The sequence below is a fragment of the Tachyglossus aculeatus genome, chromosome 14 (assembly GCF_015852505.1).
Source record: "Tachyglossus aculeatus isolate mTacAcu1 chromosome 14, mTacAcu1.pri, whole genome shotgun sequence".
NCBI classification, from domain to species: domain Eukaryota; kingdom Metazoa; phylum Chordata; class Mammalia; order Monotremata; family Tachyglossidae; genus Tachyglossus; species Tachyglossus aculeatus.
In genome coordinates, this window is record NC_052079.1 from 13,485,329 (window position 1) to 13,505,102 (window position 19,774).

General features: G+C 44.5%; 1 protein-coding gene across 1 annotated transcript in view; it reads right to left on the reverse strand.

The window, feature by feature from the left end:
- Nucleotides 1–2,311: 2,311 nt before the first annotated feature.
- Nucleotides 2,312–19,774, reverse strand: part of EGLN3 (egl-9 family hypoxia inducible factor 3) — a 43,192-nt gene continuing 25,729 nt past the window's right edge. Inside the window, exons 2-5 of the mRNA XM_038756284.1 lie at nucleotides 10,269–10,388; nucleotides 8,940–9,076; nucleotides 6,834–6,907; nucleotides 2,312–6,325 (exon numbers count right to left, since the gene is read on the reverse strand). Of these exons, the coding sequence (XP_038612212.1) occupies nucleotides 6,294–6,325; nucleotides 6,834–6,907; nucleotides 8,940–9,076; nucleotides 10,269–10,388 (363 nt within the window). The 3' untranslated portion in view covers nucleotides 2,312–6,293. The remainder of the gene's footprint in view (nucleotides 6,326–6,833; nucleotides 6,908–8,939; nucleotides 9,077–10,268; nucleotides 10,389–19,774) is intronic.

The following is a 19,774-nucleotide window of genomic DNA, read 5'->3' on the forward strand; positions in this document are numbered from 1 at the left end:
CTGTACTAGATACAAGATAATCATGGGGCTCACAATCTAATTAGGAGAAAAAATAAGCTATTGAATCCCTATTATACTAAAGCACAGAGAAGCAGAGACTTGCCCAGGATAATAATAATAATAATAATGGCATTTATTAAGCGCTTACTATGTGCAAAGCACTGTTCTAAGCGCTGGGGAGGATACAAGGTGATCAAGTTGTCCCACGTGGGGCTCAGTCTTAATCCCCATTTTCCGGATGAGGTAACTGAGGCCCAGAGAAGTTAAGTGACTTGCCCAAAGTCACACAGCTGACAGGATCACCCGGCAGGTAAGTGGTAGATCCTGGATTAGAACCCAGGCTCTCTGACTCCCAGGACTCTTTCCACTAGGTCACACCGGGTTTGTGTAAATGCACAACTGCGAGACCTTTAGAACAGGAAGACAGCACGGTATCAAGCCTGTGAGCCCCACATGGGACAATCTGATCACCTTGTATCTACCCCAGTGCTTAGAACAGTGCTTGGCACATAGTAAGCACCTAACAAATACCATTATTATTATTATTATTATTGGATGATCTAGGGGTAAGAGAAGAGACAGATAATGCTATGTATAAAGTGTCCACTGACTGGAGAAAGCTGCTATCTCCCCATTCTGGGTCTTAAATCCCCACATGGCTTTTCCACCTCAAGGTGCAGCTAACAGGTGACAAGGGAAAATGTACTAACCGTTTTAAAAGCCTTGACCATATGTATGTTGACCATATGTATGTTGACCATACCAAAAGTATGTTTGGTTTTGTTCTCTGTCTCCCCCTTCTAGACTGTGAGCCCACTGTTGGGTAGGGACTGCCTCTATGTGTTGCCAATTTGTACTTCCCAAGCGCTTAGTACAGTGCTCTGCACATAGTAAGCGCTCAATAAATACAATTGATTGATTGATTGACCAAAGAAATGCAACAAAAACAGGACATTCCCACACACTGGCCTTCAGAGACACCCGCCGGGGCCATTCGTTCGCTATCGCTCTCCCCGTCCCCTGCCTCGGATTGAAATCTGCACTTCAATCTTGGAAAGCGGCCGGAGTTTGGGAAGTCTCGCTGTAACCATATTTAGTCATTATCCTTGGGGAGTTGGGAGATGATCCCAAATGGCTGAGATAACAGTTTACTCCTCACACGCACACTTGGGGAAACAGCAGTCAAAAGTTACATGAAAAAGACAACATTTGACTGGAGAGTGGCCAGCTTTGTTCATGTCTGCTCAAGGAATATGTTTTTGGCTCAAGTAGACAAGGCTTGGGGTAGGGAGGGCTATATTCGCTGCTTGTATTCCAATTGCTACTCCCCCTCCTCTGGACTAGCTGGTTGTCTGTGGACAAGTCACTTCATTCGTCTGGATAGTATTATAATATAGAGTACTACTTGGCTTCTAGACAAGGATAATTCCGAGGATCCACCCTGCTGAGAAAACCCCATAAATTATGCATACACCTGTAATATCCTTGCCACCCTATCTGAACTAAGGAAGTGAGTGGAGGAGAAAGCTGCCATCCCACAGCACTTTTTCCCATAAAGTTCCCAGCCAACCAGTATGCTACTAATGGAAGAGAAAGCCATTAAGCGGCTCACATTCACTTGATTCCATGTTATTATTGCAACTTCGGAGGCTCTCCGACCGCCCCCCACACCCATTCAAGGTGGCCCTTGAAGCTCCAGATTTGATTTAAAGATGTACAGTTGGGTAAAAATGAGCTCATCAGATGAGGATTAGATCCTAAGAATGCTATCTGCCCTAGCAGGAGAGTGAAAAAAAAAGAGCTTGGCACCTCCAAGGAGAGAGCAGAGGCCCCAAGGTAAAAGAGCATTAAAAAAAATTGCAGGCAGGAAGGTTCGGTGTTCCTTTGGCAGGTGGCTGACTTTCCGGTATCGTGCCCAAGGCACTTGCTCCCTGCCCCATACCCAGGAGGAAAAATATAGTGCTACTGGAAAGGCTCCATGGCTAGATAACCTGACTTGTTTTCTCCCTCAGGATTCCTTCATCCCATTGAGTCAAATCGGCTGCCAGAGTGTTGGTCAGGACTGCTGCTGGCCAATGAAGTGATCCATCAGGAAGAAGGCCAATTTCAAAATTTCCCTTCCCCATTCTCCTCCTCCCTTCTCATTCCAAGTTCTACCATTGCTGCAGTCCCAAGAAGTTGGTGTCGGAGGTCCAGTGGTACCCCACCCTCTAAGATTCCTCATTGACCTCCCATCTCAACATTTCATCAGGTTTGCCCCTTTGACAGTCCCTTACCAGCACAAAATGGACAAAATGACCCATTGGCAGAGTTTGGTATAGCCCAGTGTTTATTGACTCCTGTAATCTGAAAGACTCCCCCCCATGATTTACCGTTTTCAATCCGAGAACACAAAAAAGTTTTGAGTGAGAACATACACAAGAACACATTTCAGCTTCGGTCTAGAAAGTGGGTCATGTTGACCAGCACACAACCCAGAAAGCGGAGAAATTTTGGTTCTTTGAAGTCGCAAAAGTATCTTGAGAGATTTTGACAATGCTTTAGTGCCAAAGTAAATTAATAATGATTTGCCTGCAAACTGTTTCATACGCTTTAACTGCAAGTGGTGTAAGTGGTAGCCTTATCCAAAGCTCTGGACCTTTTTAAGAGCCCCAGTGAGACTGGAAGAGACACCACAAAAAAGGAAAGAGACAAACAATGCTATTGCAAACTTTCAGAGCCCACTCACAGGATCAGAGTCATCAAGAGGGATATATATTCTCCAGGAAGGAACCAATAAATTGATTGTGCTTTTGAAAAATAAACTTCTTGCTCCTCTTCACCTTGTCTTTAGCTCAGCAGACAGCGAAGCACTTCATAGGGTTAGAAAGGGACTGTGGTCTTTTAATTCATTCACCTGCCCTTAGGCAGGTTTCTCTTCAGTTGAAAGCAATACTATTGGCATCAATAATGACCTTGGCAGGCCTCTCTCATCCCTATTGCAGTTACAGCCAAATTCAAGCAGGGAAGGTAAATATGTCCCCAGAGCAAAGAACTGTGCCCTGCCAGAACTACAGGGGCCCATCGTTTGTACTGACATGGAGGCAGAAGACAGACGGCAGACACGTGTAACAAAATGATGGTGCTCATGGTAGGACTCAAAATTAAATCCACTGGAGAAACTGCAGCCTACTTTTTCCACCAGAAGGCAAGCTCTGCTCACTTCCAACATTGTCATTAAGACATAAATAACATTCAGATGACTTTTCTGGGGCAGCATCGCTACCCTTGTGATGTTTAGCTGAGTCCCTTCAATAGAGACAGCAGCTGGGAACAAGACTAAGCCCTGAACTCCAGCTTTTTGATAGGCAGGTACATTTCCCCAAGATCGTCTGCCATGTGGAAGTTGTACAGGGTACAGTACGTCGTGAAGGGATGTTTCAAAACTCTGGAAAGTCACTTTAATACCATCGTGCGATGGGTAACAATTTCAATTGATATGAAAAAAAATTAAAATAGTTTGCAAAGGTTTCCCACCCATTCCTGACTTTGCCAGACATCTCCTTTACACAGTGCAAAGCTAAAGCAATGACTTTATTTTTCAAGAGATGCATATACCACACCCCATTCACCACCACATTCAACCATTTCAGTGTGAAAGCAATAAAAAAAGTACCTAAAATTCCCAAAGTGAGCGATTTTCCAAGCACTGCTACCAAGTCTGGTCATCCCCTAGTCTCCTTTTCTAACAGGCATCCAGGAAACAGTTTTTTTCAGCTACAGGATCAGAAGAAAAGACTTCTTTGTGACAGGGGCAGTTCTGACATTGATTCTATTTTTCTTTTTAAAAAGGTAAAACACAGCACTGGAACGATTTTTGTTCAAACCTGACCTATGGTTCACTGGCAGCTCTGTATGTATTTGTAGAAATAATGTCTACCTGTACCTTTAAATTCATTTTCCTACCTCAGTGCAATTGGATCTTGGGTCACAATTCAATCCTGCTGAGCACTGTGCCCAGCTGTAGATGATATAATTTTAAAGGGGTGCCAACATGGCATTGCCAAGAGGATAAATGCAGTTGATAAGATTACTGACCCCTTCCTCTCAGTAGACAGAGTTCTCGGAGTTTGATAGACACCAAAGAGCAGTCACTGGGGGCCTGGCTCCATCTTCTCCCTATTCCGGCTGGACTTTCGGGGGTTTAATTTGGTCATGCCAATTTGTCAAGACTTAGTATTATTTGATTGTATTTATATGGTACCTTTCTGCAGAAGGGTTTGCAAAAGGGCCTGCCCCATCCTCAAAAAAAATATCAGATCATGAGCAAGTAACATTTTTAATAAAAAGCGAAGAGTCACCTTAGATGCTACTATAAATGCTTCAAGCTACTGCTTCCTACTGCCATCACAGACATCTGCAGGAAGTCTTAAAGGGGCTGGTTAAAGTTTGACAGGTGTTCTACTCCTCAAGTTGATAAATGAGTAACCAGTCAGTTATTAGCCCTGGAGAACTGCTTGGGTTGGGGGGAAACTTATGACTGCTAGTCAGCCACCTTATTTAGTTCCTGCTTTTCAGGGCAGAATTAGGCAGGTGAGAGTTTTGGGTTAGAGATGCAGCTTTGTGCTGGCCCTCGGCCCAGCCTGAGTGCAGTGACTCTGGGACCCTCCACCTCTCCCTCAAGCAAGTTATCAGACCACACCAGCCGGAAAGATCCTAAAATTCTACCTAGCACAGATAGGTGGAGAGCTCTGAATGTGTTCGATCCCAGTAAGCTTCTTCCCGCCTTAAACCAGGGAAAAGAGAAGGAGGCTGGGAGAGAAAGAAGATTAATAAAGGCCAGCTTTCCATGGGTCTGTGAGGGGAAGGCAGTGCTGGGGCTTTCAAGATGCACAGAGGGAAAGATGAAAGCCCCTACGCAATGAAGCATGTTCACAAAGTTTCCTGCCTCCTTCCCACAACACACTGCAGGTGAGTACTCCAAAGCAAGATTCCTCTTTGGCAGCTAAAGCAGGTGGCATAGGAAACCCGGAAGCCCGGGAAGGACAGTGAGTCGAATAATACAGTGGTAGAAACGGCTGCACGATTCCAGCCGAGTGAACGTGAAACCCTTGTAATGCTGCCAACTGCAACGGGACAGAGCCAAGGGAGCAGATCGTTGAAGAAATGCCGATTGTGGGAATAAAAGCGGTCAGAACAGAGGCCGTTAAGTGATGCCAACTTTAAGGATTTTTTTAAAATTTCCATTTTCTATTTTTAATGAAAAGCCCACTTCTCCTCCTCTTTAGCCTGCCATGCCTTTTCTGATGTAGCAGGTGAAGAGAGGGAGAGCTCATAAAAAAAGGAAACGAAAGTGAGGATATCCCACTTAGTAGTGTTTCCTTTTTCCTTACCTCAAAAAAAAAAAATTCCAAAGAGATGCAAGTTTGCAATCAAGGGGGTGTGGCCACCATCAGAGACTCAGGCTGACCAGTTCCAGGCTTGATTTCCACAGCGGCCGGGCAGATAGTACATTTCAGTTTGGATTCCAGACAGGACGTGCAGCTGTATGGGGAACAGAACCAGCTCCACTTGGTAGAACCAGTCTCTCCAGGGGAGGAGACTTGTATGGGGAATGAGTCGGGCTCCCTTCGCCTCGGAGTCTTCATTCAGTTCTAGGGCTTGGAGGGGGCTGAACTTCCAAACAGCTGTTATCTGAGGCATCCATCAAACATGGTTAACAGGCAAGTCAATAACCAGGTAAAGAACAGTCCCCTCAAAGGTAACCACACATGAAGCTAAGCTACATTTCTGGAACGGTAAGCCAACGGCTGGGCCTTAAGTCAGTCCAAAAACTGCTCTGGGAAGACTTGGGAGCTTCATTGCCAATGCCTTGCGTCGCCTACATGAGCCACCTGTTACCCGATTTGTCTCTGCAAAGCTTCTTCCTTTCAAGCTAGGCAGCTTATATAAAGTGCAAACGAGATCCATCCCTCCCTTAATACCTTTCTAATGCTCATTACCTTTATGACTGATGTTACCCAAAGCCAGCAATTAAGCTGCTAGCCAGCCAGGGGCTAGACCCTACTCTAGATTTAGCAAACCCAAGTAAGGTCCCCTTCCCACACAAAGAAAAATCAAGTCCGGTTTCTGGAGATGGATGCAGGCCTGGTAAGAGGCTGCTCCGAGTACCACAGGCAAGAGAGACTGGCAAACAGTGCATTCTGGTGGGTGGGAAGAACATTCATCTCCCAATTAGCCACTGGAGAGGTCATCTTTGGATCGCATCACTTGCGGAGAATTCAGGTTCAGAGGAAATGTCGGCAGACTGGTGTTTAGTGTTCATTGAGGGCAGCTTCTTTCTTCCCTGAATGGCGGGGGGGGGGGACATAAAAAAAAAGCCCAAGTTCAATAACAAAAAACAGTTCTCAGGAGGAGGCCAGGGAGAAAAGAGAAGCTACTGTCCTACCTAGAAGATGCTCTTTAAATCATATGGCTGACAAGATGTCAGTCTATTCCAAATTGGCCTTTCTGAACCTCAGCTGTAAGTACTACTAAATATAAGCACCTCTGACACATGCGATGCTGAGTGCAAAATGTTTCCAGGTCAGTTATTAAAACGGAATGTTAGGATTCATTTTTTAAAAATCATCAAAAAATGCCAAAGAGATGACCTAAAATGTGTACTCCTTCTTTTAACATGCAGTGCTATGCTCTCAGGATTAAACCCTGTAAGAACTCAGTAAAAATGAGGGTTGGGTTGCTTTAAAGCAGCTGGGATTGCTCTGATTTCTTTAGGAGTAAAGCATGTGGAAAACTGCGATCCAACATCCTGGACCATATTTAATTGAAAAAGTGTGAACAAGGCCACCTACCTGCTAAATTCCTGAACTTTTTTTTGGCTTCTGCTCTTTCTTCAGCATCAAAGTACCACACGGTCATGGCATACCTACAAGACATAAAGCACTAAATAAATACAACTGATTGACAAAGATATTAGTGGGAGGAGATGCCAAACATTCAGTGTTACATTGTTGGATCCCAAGCAGAGAACCCTAAACAAAGGCCTGGCCTTCTCTTTACACACTGTACTTTTGTAACTTTGAAAATAAAGAATATCCAACTCTCCTTTCTCCCTTTCCCCAGGTTATGAGGCTCAAATTTCTTATTTCTCTTGGACATTTCATTCACCATTCTTTTACTTGGCCTATCATGAAAGTCAGTACAAGAATAAAGGTTCTTATTGACTAAAAAATCGTTAGCATCAATAGCAGCCTATGCACTCCAAATGTCAGTCATCAGATGGGCATAAGAAGCAGAAGACAAAAGGAATCTCCTACTATGGAAGAGATTTCATAAGAGTTGAAGGGGTATGTACAGTGACCTAACTGACCGAAGCACTGTTAAAATGCTGAGCAAAATGTTCTAGAACGTGGAAAGCTAATTCTGATGACAAACCCTGAAGTGGGCAGCTTGCAAAGAAGTGTCCCCCAAAGCAAGTATTGAATTGGTGTGCTCATTAAACAGGACTGCTACATCAAATACTTACTACATCCGGGATTTTCTGAGAAGCTGCATAGCCTAGTGGATAGAGCATGGGCCTGGCAGTTAGAAGGACCTGGATTCTAATCCCATCTCTGCCACTTGCCTGCTGTGAGATCTTGGGTAAGTCATTTAACTTCTCTATGTCTCAGATATTTCCTCTGTAAACGGGGATTAAGACTGTGAGCCCCATGTGGGACAGGGGCTGTGTCCATTTTGATTAGCTTGCACCTACCCCAGAACTGCCTGGTATATAGTAAGCACTTAATAAATGCCTTAAAAAAAACACACACAAAAAAACCCACTGGCTTTCCCAAATCAAGTCCAAAAAACCCAAGGTTTGAGCCCAGTGAGCACAGAGAAAAGTCCAGAGTCTATGTATATGAATCTCTCCGAACACCGTAAGGACAGAGATGACAAATCAATCTCACCATCATCATAGGTAACAAGAACCAGGTTCATCTTTATGACTGCAAAGCCAACAAAGGGACAGTATCACACACTAGCAGCAAAGCAGCATTCAAAATTCAGCTCTTGGCCAGTGAAGTCAAGGTAGTTCTGAGGCCAGCCGAAGGGCTCTGCTTGTGGTCTTTTATAATAATGACAGCATTTATTAAACGTTTACTATGTGTAAAGCACTGTTCTAAGTGCTGCAGAGGTTACAAGGTGATCAGGTTGTCCCGCGGGGGGCTCACAGTCTTAATCCCCATTTGACAGATGTGCAGAGAAGTTAAGTGACTTGTCCAAAGTCACCCAGCTGACAAGTGGCAGAGCTGGGATTTGAACTCATGACCTCTGACTCCAAAGCCCGGGCTCTTTAAGGAAACCTTACGATTACACGCAAAGATCCCAGCCCACGGGATATATGAATACCTGTCCATTCACCCGGCCAGTCATGCACCTGTTTGTGCCCCATGGAGGCAATTATGATCTGGGGATGGACAGTCCTCTCCCGAGCACTTAGCACAGTGCTTTGCACACAGCAGACACTCAATAGCTAATACTGATTGACTGTCAGCTGATGGAAAGTCTTTAAGAGAAGAGTGGGGGAGAAAGGAGACCTCACACCCACAGGATACCAACATTTGGCTTTCTTAAGAAGCAACTTGGCTTGGTTGAAAGAGCACAGGCCCAGTAGTCAGAAGGACCTGGGTTTTAATCCCTCCTCTGCCACTTCTTTGTCGTGTGACCTTCAACAAACCATCCTCGGGGCCAGTTTGTTCACGGTAAAGAAAGGCACGCTGGGAAGTATTCCTGACCCACCCTGAAGAAGAGCCACTTATTAGTCCCAGACTTAAACCGGAATTTAGATGCTCACAAACTCATGGACCAAAAGATTCCAACTCTTTCCTGTAAGGAAAAAGTGAAGAGTCAGAGGAAGCAAGATGCCTTGGGACCAATTCTTAACGGTTCCCTTTGGAATTTGGAATCTTATTTACCTGGTTGCATAGGATGGTTGTACTTCATGTGGGTTCCTGCGATCTGACCAGAAGAAGAGTAGTCTATCAAAGATCGGCTCCACGTCTGCTATGTAAGACTTTCCTTCTGGGAATATCCGCAAGACCCCGCCATGCAGCTGAAAACAACAGTGCAGAATAATTTCCGGGTGCCCGGTATACTTCATCAATTACCACTAATTCACTCTGGGGACAATACACACAAGGAGCTTCCCCCGTCTCTACCCGTACCATGGTGTTGGGCAGAGGCTTCCATTGTCAGGGTTTCCCATTAGCAAAGCCTTGGCCTAACTGTGCTTAAGATCCCTCGGTTATAAAATGGCCACTTCACCTTCTATTTGCTTGGAGTGCCTCAGAAAAATAAGCAGGCTCTCTATGCCACCTGAGCTGATATTTAGCAGTGTGCTCTCCATAAGGAATTTATTTTTGCTACCCCCGTCCAATCCTTCAAACCCAGCTTCATAAAGACATCTATCTTGGGGGGGTCCAGCCCCACCATCAAGTGGGAAAATTCACTTGGGGACAGACAAACTTTCCCAAGTGTCTTCCATGTTTTCTGGTGGATTAAGAGTTCCTAGAGTCTCAAATAAGACTACGAGAATCGCTTTACAGCAACCCATGTCTGTGACCCCAACTGACAGGAAATGGGGATGCTGAAGGTTCAGAAGCCAAATAAGCTTGAGAAAGTCCTTCACTTCCCAAACCAATAAATCACTCAATGCAAAAATAAAAATCCCACGCAGCTGCATACATGTGTTTGCTTTTACAAGTTGGAAATACTGACATTTATTTAAACAAATCACACAGTGACTCTGAAACACATAAGTAGACAAGTATCTGGGGTTCTTATGATAAGACCAGAGTCAACTATGGCAAGCAGCCACCGATACAATCCTTCATCCTGGGAGAAGGAGAGAGAGAAAGAGAGACACAGAGACAGCGAAGTTGATTCCCTCTTGGGGATGACTTTATAGCCTCCAGCCTCCGTTTGGTTTTAAAGTCTCAGTCTTTTTTCCGGAAGGACCACTCAATCTTGCTGCCTCTAATTAGGTTTCTGCTGTCTGGGTCACGTCAGCTCTGAGCCAGGCCAAAAGCTTGATTCCCCTCTGCCCCAGAGGGAGCTCGAAGGAGATTGTGTCTTTGACCCGTTAAAACTGCCCGTCCGCAATTCTCCTCAGGAAGGAACAAGTCATTTTCTGAGGGTAACAGGTAACCGGGATGAACCAACAGGTTTCTGTTTCAGGGGGTCTTCACTCAAGCATTCCTTGCCCCCACAGTTTCTTTTCCTGAATACATATTTCCCCAACATACCTTGGAATCCCAGTTCTTATTCAGGTAGTAGATGCAGGTAATACAGCGCCCATCACCATTGGGGTTGTCCACATGTCTGACGTAACCGGTTCCGTTCCCTGGATAACAAGCTACCATTGCCTGCAAGGAAGCCCACAGACATCCCGTCAACAAAGTCTCGGTGCTTTCCCCAAACCAGGGCCTTTTCTTCATGTGACTCCCAAATCTTACCCATCCCCAAACACCCCTTTACTTTCCCACAACCCGATGTTTGCAGGCACCTCCTTCGGCTGTGCCCAATGTCATGTTTTGCATGCTAATCCAGATTTTTCATTATCATAATACTAATCTAATTGACTCCAGTGATTCTTCTTGCTTCCCAGTATGGCCTCCAAATGCACCATCTTTTCATCAGATCATCTTGAAATTGAAACAATCAAATGAGGTTTATTGAAAGCCCAAGTGTCAACTGCACAATTAACAAGCACCTCAAGAATATTCATTCATTCATTCAGTCAATCGTATTTATTGAGCACTTACTATGTGCAGAGCACTGTATTAAGCGCTTGGGGAGTACAAATCGGCAACATATAGAAATGGTCCCTACCCAACAATGGGCTCACAGTCTAAGAGGGGGAGACAGACAACAAAACAAGTAGACAGGTGTCAATACCATCAGAGTAAACAGAATTATAGCTATATACACATCATTAATAAAATAGAGTAATAAATATGTGCAAATATACACAAGTACTGTGGGAAGGGGAAAGGAGTAGGGCAGAGGGAGGGAGTGGGGGCAATGGGGGGGAGGAGGAGCAGAGGAAAATTCAGTCTGGGAAGGCCTCCTGGAGGAGGTAAGAGCTCACTAGAGCTTTGAAGGAAGGAAGGAAGAGAGCTCGTTTGACGGATGTGTGGAGGGAGGGCATTCCAGGCCAGGGGTAGGGGATGGGCCAGGGGTCGACAGCAGGACAGGAGAGAATGAGGCACAGTGAGGAGATTAGAGGCAGAGGAGCGAGTGAATATGTAAAAATATGAGGTCCTTAGCTTCCTAAAAAGAAGTTTACATTAGTAGGCTTAAGTATAGGTTTGCAAATCATCACCCTATATCCTTTTATGCAGGACAGCCTTCCGAATGAAGGAGGGGGAGGGAGAGGGAGACAGAGGAGAAGGAGGATGGAGGGAAAGGAGGAAGGGGGGGAAGGAGAAAGGGGGGGGAAGGAGGAAGGGGAAGAGTTTCAGCAGCTGGAGAGTTGCTGGAACAAGGGGCAGTGACAGAATCACCCCGCCATTCTCCGGTATTCCCCAGGTGGCTGGTGATTGCTAAACTGAAACTTCATGACACTGAATCATCATTCTGAAACTGCTCCCACTGACCCAACTTGGTCCTTCCTTCCAGTTGTTTTGTTACTTTGCTCAGCAATGAAAAGCATAGGAAAAAGCGAGCTTCATTTCCCACCAAGTTGAGCTCTCTACCTCTTTGCTCTAAGGCAGAGGGTTTCAAAATTCTTGTTCTCCATCAAAATATTCACATTCAGTACTTGTCAATGAAAGAGTCACTGGTGTTGCTGAGTTAACGGGCTCAGGCAGAAGGAGGAAGAGAGTAAGTGGAGCAGTAGAAAGAAAGCTCTTAAGCTTGTCAGCAAAAACAAACTTGTCTTCCTCTGCTAGTGGTTAGTTGTACGTGTCTGCTGTCATGGGACAAGCCACAGGAGTAACCAAGCACACTTTAGAAATCTTGTCTCTTTCCTGCCTGATCATTTCAAACTTACTGATAAGACCACAGTTTACTTGGTTCTCACAGTGTCACCTTTATTGGTCAGATAAATTAAGAGGAAAACCAAAGATGAGACCAAATATTAATTTTGAGACCACAAAACAGACCTGAAGATATGGAAGATTTTTTGTCCTCAGAGACTGAATGAAATCGTCGTTGTTCCACTCCCCCCCTCAGAAAAACCTTCTCAACACCCAAAAATGTTCTTCGTAGCACGTACACTTTTTTTAAAAAAAATGACAACTCTATTAGACAAGTATAGACAAGTATTAGACAAGCTCCCTGTCCACAAGGAGCTTACAGTGTAGATGATTTGGAGGAAGGGAGGGACACCCTAGAAGAAGCTAAGGGGAGAGGGCATTCCAAGCTGGAGAAAAAATAGAGGCAGGAGAGTCCTGTGGGGGGGTGGAGGGGGAGAAGGAGTAAGAAGGTCAGTTTCAGAAGAGCAAAGAGCCCTAGGGATATCATCATCAATCATCAATCATATTTATTGAGTGCTTACTATGTGCAGAGCACTGTACTAAGCGCTTGGGAAGTACAAATTGGCAACATACAGAGACAGTCCCTACCCAACAGTGGGCTCACAGTCTAAAAGGGGGAGAAAGAAAGCATATAGCAAGAAAGGAGGTGAGAGCCTGTTGAGAGAAAGCCTAGAAGCAGATGGTCAACTGCTTTAGTCGTTGCCTTCATTTCTGTCTCCCCACTTCACTCTCCCACCATCTGGGAGACACTTTTCCCTATAGAATGAGGGCTAGCTCTCCCGACACCTTCTGTTGAGAGGATTGGGGGCCGGGGTGGGGGGGCGCAGCGGTAAATGCTTGAGGATAAGCTCTTCCAATAAAACACTGTCTGGTTCAAGAGTTCCCAGATGGTAGGAAGGGTGGATGACAATTACCTAGGCGAAGGTAATACTCAGAGCGGCACACAAAAGAATTTCTTTTTTTAAAAAAAAGGGGGGGAGGGGGAGAGAACACATTACAAGCTAAATGTACCTTGAAAAAAATAAACTCTGCTGAGGTAATAATTCAAGGGAAGTCGCTGAAGCCTTAAACAATGATGGGCAGTATTTCCCCACCCCCAGCCCTGACAAGTTTTTGGCACTCAACACATGGTAAATAATGGGATAGAGCTAATCCTTTGATGCAGCAGCAGCAGGAGAAGTAGGGACCTCTGGGAATATATGATTCATCCGTTTGGGGTGAGCTTTTCCAAAGCCTCATTTAGTAAATCACGACAGGCAGAAAATACTACATTCACGGCAGGATCCAACTCAAAGGCAAGCCCACGTCGAGGCACTCCACCCATTGGCTCTTTAAGGTGAAAGGAAAAGGCAAAGCCAACTGGGAGATGAGCAAAGATGCCAATTAGCCCCAAACCGTGCTTGCTCGTGGGTGAAAAGGAGGTGACTTCACTTGCTGCGTGCATATCCGCTTTCCTGGCACCTGAGACAATGGAAGGAAATCATTGTGGGCCTCCCGATGCCTGTTATATCAGCATCCCATTCAATCAACGTGCTGCTTGGCACCAGGCCCGGGAGATGAGCCCGGCCCGGGCAGGCTCCCGGCTGTTCCTTTGGCCTCCGGACGCCCTCTAATGCAACCCAAGAAGCAGATGAGCTGAGTAGGCTGGACTTCGTTTGGATAATTGGCCGCTTGCTCGCCAGGGCCATTTTTGTTCTCCTGCAAAAACAGGAAACTGATCAAGTCCATCAAGTTGCTATCCAGTCCTGAGAGTTGAGAGCAGGATAGGGGAGAAAGTCAGGTCAACACCATGTAGCCTGACTAACACATCAAGTACAACATACACCATGGGCCTGGGTTGGGAGAATACACCTGTCAGTCAATCAGTCAATCAACTGAATGCTTACTTTGTGCAGAACACTGTACAAATCACTCGCAAGAGTAAAAAAAAATTAGCAGATACATTCTCTGCCCATAACCTACTTTACTCTTTTAATAGCTGGATGAAAACATTTGCTTAAAGGATTAAGAACACCGGGTAAGCCAGACCCACATTCTCATTCTGACTAATTCCATTTAGCGGTTGGAGAAATTGTCAAGGAGTCAATCAGTTATACTTACTGTGTGCAGATCACTGTACCACTGTGTACCACCGTGTATTTTCTAAGTGCTCACAGGACACCTAGAACTCTGTTCTAGCCCTGTTCAGAGCCTCACAAATAACTTTCCCAAAAAGATCACTCAGCTCTAAGGAATTCAGACACACAAAATTTGTATTGGCCTCACCCATGTTGAACAAGGCCACCTCCACCTCTCTTCTAGCTGCTCTTAACTTCCTACATTGCTGCTTGCAGCAATTATTAGTACAGTGCTCTGCACACAGTGAGCGCTCAATAAATACGATTGATTGATAATTATTCCTAACACTTCCCTTCAAAATACTGATTTTCTTGAAAACTGAACAAAGACAACAGGCCTGGTTTTCTTTGTTTAGATAACATATCTTACATACTCTATTACTTCCTCCTCTCTGTAATTTACTTTAGCATCTATCTCCCCTACTAGATTATAAAGCTCCCTGAGGTCCGAGATCATGCTTACCAAGTCTACTGTGCTCCCTCAAGCACTTTGTTTTCATTCATTTAATCTTTTATTGAGTGCTTACTGTATGCAGGACACTGTACTACAGGCTTGGGATGTACAAGTCTGCAACCTAACAGCTTAGTACAGTGCTCCACACACAATGGGCTTTACTGATATTACTGACTGACTGAAATGAGGCATAAATATTTTCCTATGTCTGGTCGGTTATTCCTGTGCCCGGTTATTAGGCCCTATAGAAGAGGCAGTGGGTATGTTCATAGCTGTAAAAGAGAACTCTGAGCAGCCAAAAGAAATCATCAGTTTTGGGGGAGGAACTGTGATGATGAATCTGGCAGACCTGAGAAAAAACACAGCTTTATGGAATCAACAAGAGGGAGTTTTCTTCTCAGTCTTCCTAGCGGGATGTTGATTGGCCAGAAACTTCTGACATTCACAGAGTTTCTGTTACCAGCTAAGACCCTTGTTGCATTAATATAGTAGGTTTGTTACAGGACCTCTGTTTGAGGTGTCTGTCTTGTCTTCCCTTACCATTAGACGATGATGATATTTGTTAAGCCCTTACTATGTGCTGAGCACTGTTCTAAGGGCTGGGGTAGATACAAGGTAATCAGGTTGTCCCACGTGGGGCTCACAGTCTTAATCCCCACTTTACCAATGAGGTAACTGAGGCACAGAGAAGTTAAGTGACTTGCCCAAAGTCACACAGCTGGCAAGTGGTGGAGTCTGAATTAGAACCTATGACATTTTATTCCCAAGCCCGTGCTCTTTCCACTAAACCACGCTGCACACATAACCAAGAAGTCTGTAGTGCCATGTCACAAGAGTCAAGAATTGAAAAGATCCAAAATCCACTCTGCCCGTATGTAATCATGCCCGGAGACAGAGAACCACTTCTTGAAATTTGAGGGAATTAGAGGGATCAATTCCTTCCAGCTTTGGGAGTCAGAAGGACCTGGATTCTAATTCCAGCTCCGCCACTTGTCTACTTTGTGACCTTTGGCAAGTTACAACTACTTGTCTCTGCTTCAGTTACTTCATCCAAAAAATGGGGATTAAGATCATGAGCCCCAAGTGGAACAGAGAAGGTGCCCAACCCAATTATCTTCTGTCTACCCCAGAGTTTAGTATAGTGTCTGGCACATAATAAACACTTAATGAGTACCATAAAAAACTTAATAATCTATAATCAAAGTTCATTGCAAAATGAAGACTTCAAGGAAAGGAGCACTGGGGATGGTTACCAGAGTGATCAGATGGAATCACCCATCTCCTTACCCAAGAATTCCAACAGACTTCTGGGATAAATTAGGGAAGGGCTCAGCAAGTACAAGAAGAAGCCTGAGAAATGCCCTGTTGGCTCGAATGGGAAATCCCAAATCTTGCCTTTTATCTTACCAGTCAAGCCCTATTACTTGTGGCTCCAGACCACTCATATAGAATCTTTAATATTTGACTAAGTGGTAAACTGGGGACGATGTCTAGTGAGGATGTCTAGTGAGGCTGTCCCGGGCCAGTACTAACTGTCTAAATGGCTTTGACAACAGGCTGGAAGAGCCTCAGATAATTATGGTACTTGTTAGCTGTTCAAAGCCCTGGGGTAGATACAAGTTAATCAGGTTGGATACACTCCCTGTCCCACATGCGGCTCACAATAACTTCTGTCTTGTTTGAGGCTGTACTTTGAGGGTTTATTTTTATGTGGGTTGTGCATGGTACATGTTTTGAGAATACACGTCTTTAAATACTTCAGATACTAGGGCCCTCTAACCCATTAAACCAGTAACCAGGCTGCCAAAAAGGGAATTCAGTGATGTATAAAGAAAGAAAATTTGAAGGCGAGAGGCAGAATTTCTAATAGAAATTCTTTTGGTTAAAAAGATAAAATCCTACTTGAAAGTTAACTGAGAAAAGTAAAAGAAAACCAAATGATTCCTTTGGTTTTTTTCCCCCTGCTCTCTTTTCGTTACAAAGAATGGACCACTTATTGAGCATTTACTATGTGCAGAGCACTGGTACGTGCTTGGAAGAGTACAATACAACAAATTTGGCAGACACGTTCCCACCCCACTGTGAGCTTACAGTCTCTTACCGTCTAGAGGGGGAGAACAACTCAGTAAGAGGTCTATCTAGGGATCTCTTGACAGGGTAAGAGTTCCCCAAAACAACCTAAATTTCAACATTTAGGTGAAAACCTAAATGCCCAGCCAATAACCTTCCTCGAGGGATGCGGTCTTAATATAAGCTCGCTCCCCCTCTCCGCAGCTCTTAGGCCTTGGGCTTCCAGACTCCCCTTCAGCGTGGCCTCATGGATAGCGCACAGGCCAGGGCGTCAGAAGTATCTGAATTTTAATCCCATATCTGCTGCGTGACCTTAGACAAATCACTTCACTTCTCTGTTCCTCACCTGCCACATCTGTAAAATGGGGATTAAGACTGTGAGCTGTTGGAAAACTGTCAAAGGTTAAAGGGTTTTAACTAGTCCAGTCCCATTTACTGGACGGGGACGGCACAGGTATCGCTAAACCCTGATGGAGTTAAGTCAGAATGGACTCTGGAGGATTGAGTCAAAGAACAGCAAAGAGTAGAAAAGTGGCTGTCCGCCCATTCACCCCAGTGGGGTGAATATATGTTGCCAGCTTGTACTTCCCAAGCGCTTAGTACAGTGCTCTGCACACAGTAAGCGCTCAATAAATACGATTGATTGATTGATTGGGGTACGAGTGACAAACAGCCCCGATCCAGCCAAGGCGGCCCCCTTTTATTGGAAAAAAGGGGGGGAGTTCGCGTAACACTCGACCGCAAGCTCACGCAAGTCCGACCACATCCAACTGACTTCATTGCAACAATCAATCTGCATCTGTTGAGCTCGTGAGCCTCGTGTGGTACGTGATAGCCCCTCAGTTGTTTAATGATTCAGCAACCGTGAGGAACAAAATGGAGGATAAGATCAAAATGGAGTAGCTATGGTCAAGAGGAACATCTGCTTTAACACAGAGCCCCATGTGGGACAGGGACTGTGTCATCATCATCATCCTCTTTTATCACTCTTCTGTACAAGTTGGGGTTGCTGTTCTTTTGTGTGAATTAGACTGTAAATTCTTTGAGGGCGGGGGACCTTTCTAGTTACTGTTGTACTCTTCCAAGAATTTAAAACAGTGCTCAGTACCTAGTAGGTACTCGATAAATGCGGGTGATTGCTTAGGCTAACTGGTAATGGTAGAGAAGAAAAGGAACAATAACTCTTATAAGCATAGATTGCAGCTAGAGCCATGACCATTGTCATCAGGATTGGAAGCAGAATGGACAAAGTTTGCATATCTTTACTTTTGCATAAGAATTCAGTAAACTAACATACTTATCAAGAAATCACCCCCTGGTTGTGACTGCCTCCTGGGCGTTCCCGTCATTATTTTACATACTCTGAATTTACAGCCCCCAAACTGCAGGCCTAGACTTTCCTGTTAAAGAGCTCTGGTCTTTACATGTTAGTACATATTTATGTATGTTTGTACACATTTATTTTTGTTTGTACATGCACATTTTTGTTTGTAATATGTATCTGTTGGGTAGGGACTGTCTCTATATGTTGCCAATTTGTACTTCCCAAGCGCTTAGTACAGTGCTCTGCACATAGTAAGCGCTCAATAAATACGATTGATGATGATGATGATTTATTACTCTATTTATTTATTTTACTTGTACATATCTATTCTATTTATTTGATTTTGTTAGTATGTTTGGTTTTGTTCTCTGTCTCCCCCTTTTAGACTGTGAGCCCACTGTTGGGTAGGGACTGTCTCTATATGTTGCCAACTTGTACTGCCCAAGCGCTTAGTACAGTGCTGTGCACACAGTAAGCGCTCAATAAATACGATTGATTGTTTGGTCTGCTTGACTTTTTCTGCATTTTTTTTTCCCCGCGGGTTTATAACGGGCAGTAGCACACCTCGACTGTATGCAGCGGTTTCACGCTTTAGAGGAAGCTAAAATAACGAACTTGTAAAAAAAAAAATTGACCTAAAGCAAGTTTGGTGATTGGGTTCGAATTTCCGCCTCCGCTGTATCTTATTGTTTGAGAAATGGGAAAGCCAAAATGCCGAAGTGTGATCAGGATTATCCACAGCCAGCACCAGTTTGGGTGCCAGGGTTGCATGATTGGGACCATCTCTATATAATAATAATAATAATAATAATAATAATAATAATAGCATTTATTAAGCGCTTACTATGTGCAAGGCACTGTTCTAAGCGCTGGGGAGGTTACAAGGTGATCAAGTGGTCCCAAGGGGGCTCACAGTCTTAATCCCCATTTTACAGAAGAGGTAACTGAGGCCCAGAGAAGTGAAGTGACTTGCCCAAAGTCACACAGCTGACAAGTGGCGGGGTCGGGACTTGAACCCATGACCTCAGACTCCAAAGCCCATGCTCTTTCCACTGAGCCACGACTTGTCTGCTGTGTGACCTTGGATAAGTCACTTCTCTGTACCTCATCTGTAAGCCCACTGTTGGGTAGGGATTATCTCTATATGTTGCCAACTTGTACTTCCCAAGCGCTTAGTACAGTGCTCTGCACACAGTAAGTGCTCAATAAATACGACTGATTGATTGATTGATTGATCTGTAAAATGGGGATTAAGACTGTGAACCCCACATGGGACAACCTGATTACCTTGTATCTACCCCAGCATTTAGAACAGTGCTTGGCACATAGTAAGCGCTTAACAAATACCATCACCAAAAGAGTGATTCAAGGACTCCATCAGTTTCAAAGTTTCACCTTCACATCTGAAAACAGTGCATCCTTTTAAATGGGGAATTCTCACAAAAGCAACTGTCAGGTTGAAATAAAAAAAAATAAAATTTAATTGGAAGCCTCGTTATCCACACTCCCCATTCCGCCTAAACATGACAAACCAATAGCTCATACTGAGCATCTACTACGTGCACAGCGTTTGACTGTGGGAGGGGAGCTTGTCTACCAATTTTGTTATTGTTCTCTCCCAAGCGCTTAGTACAGTGCTCCACACACATAAAGCACGCAGTAAATATCATCGAATGTAATGTCGTTATGGGCTAGGAATGTGTCCGCTAATTCTATTTTTATTGTTTGCTAACAAGTGTTTACTACAGAGCCCTACACATAGTAAGCGCTCAATAAATATGGATTGTAAACTTGTTACGGGTAGGGA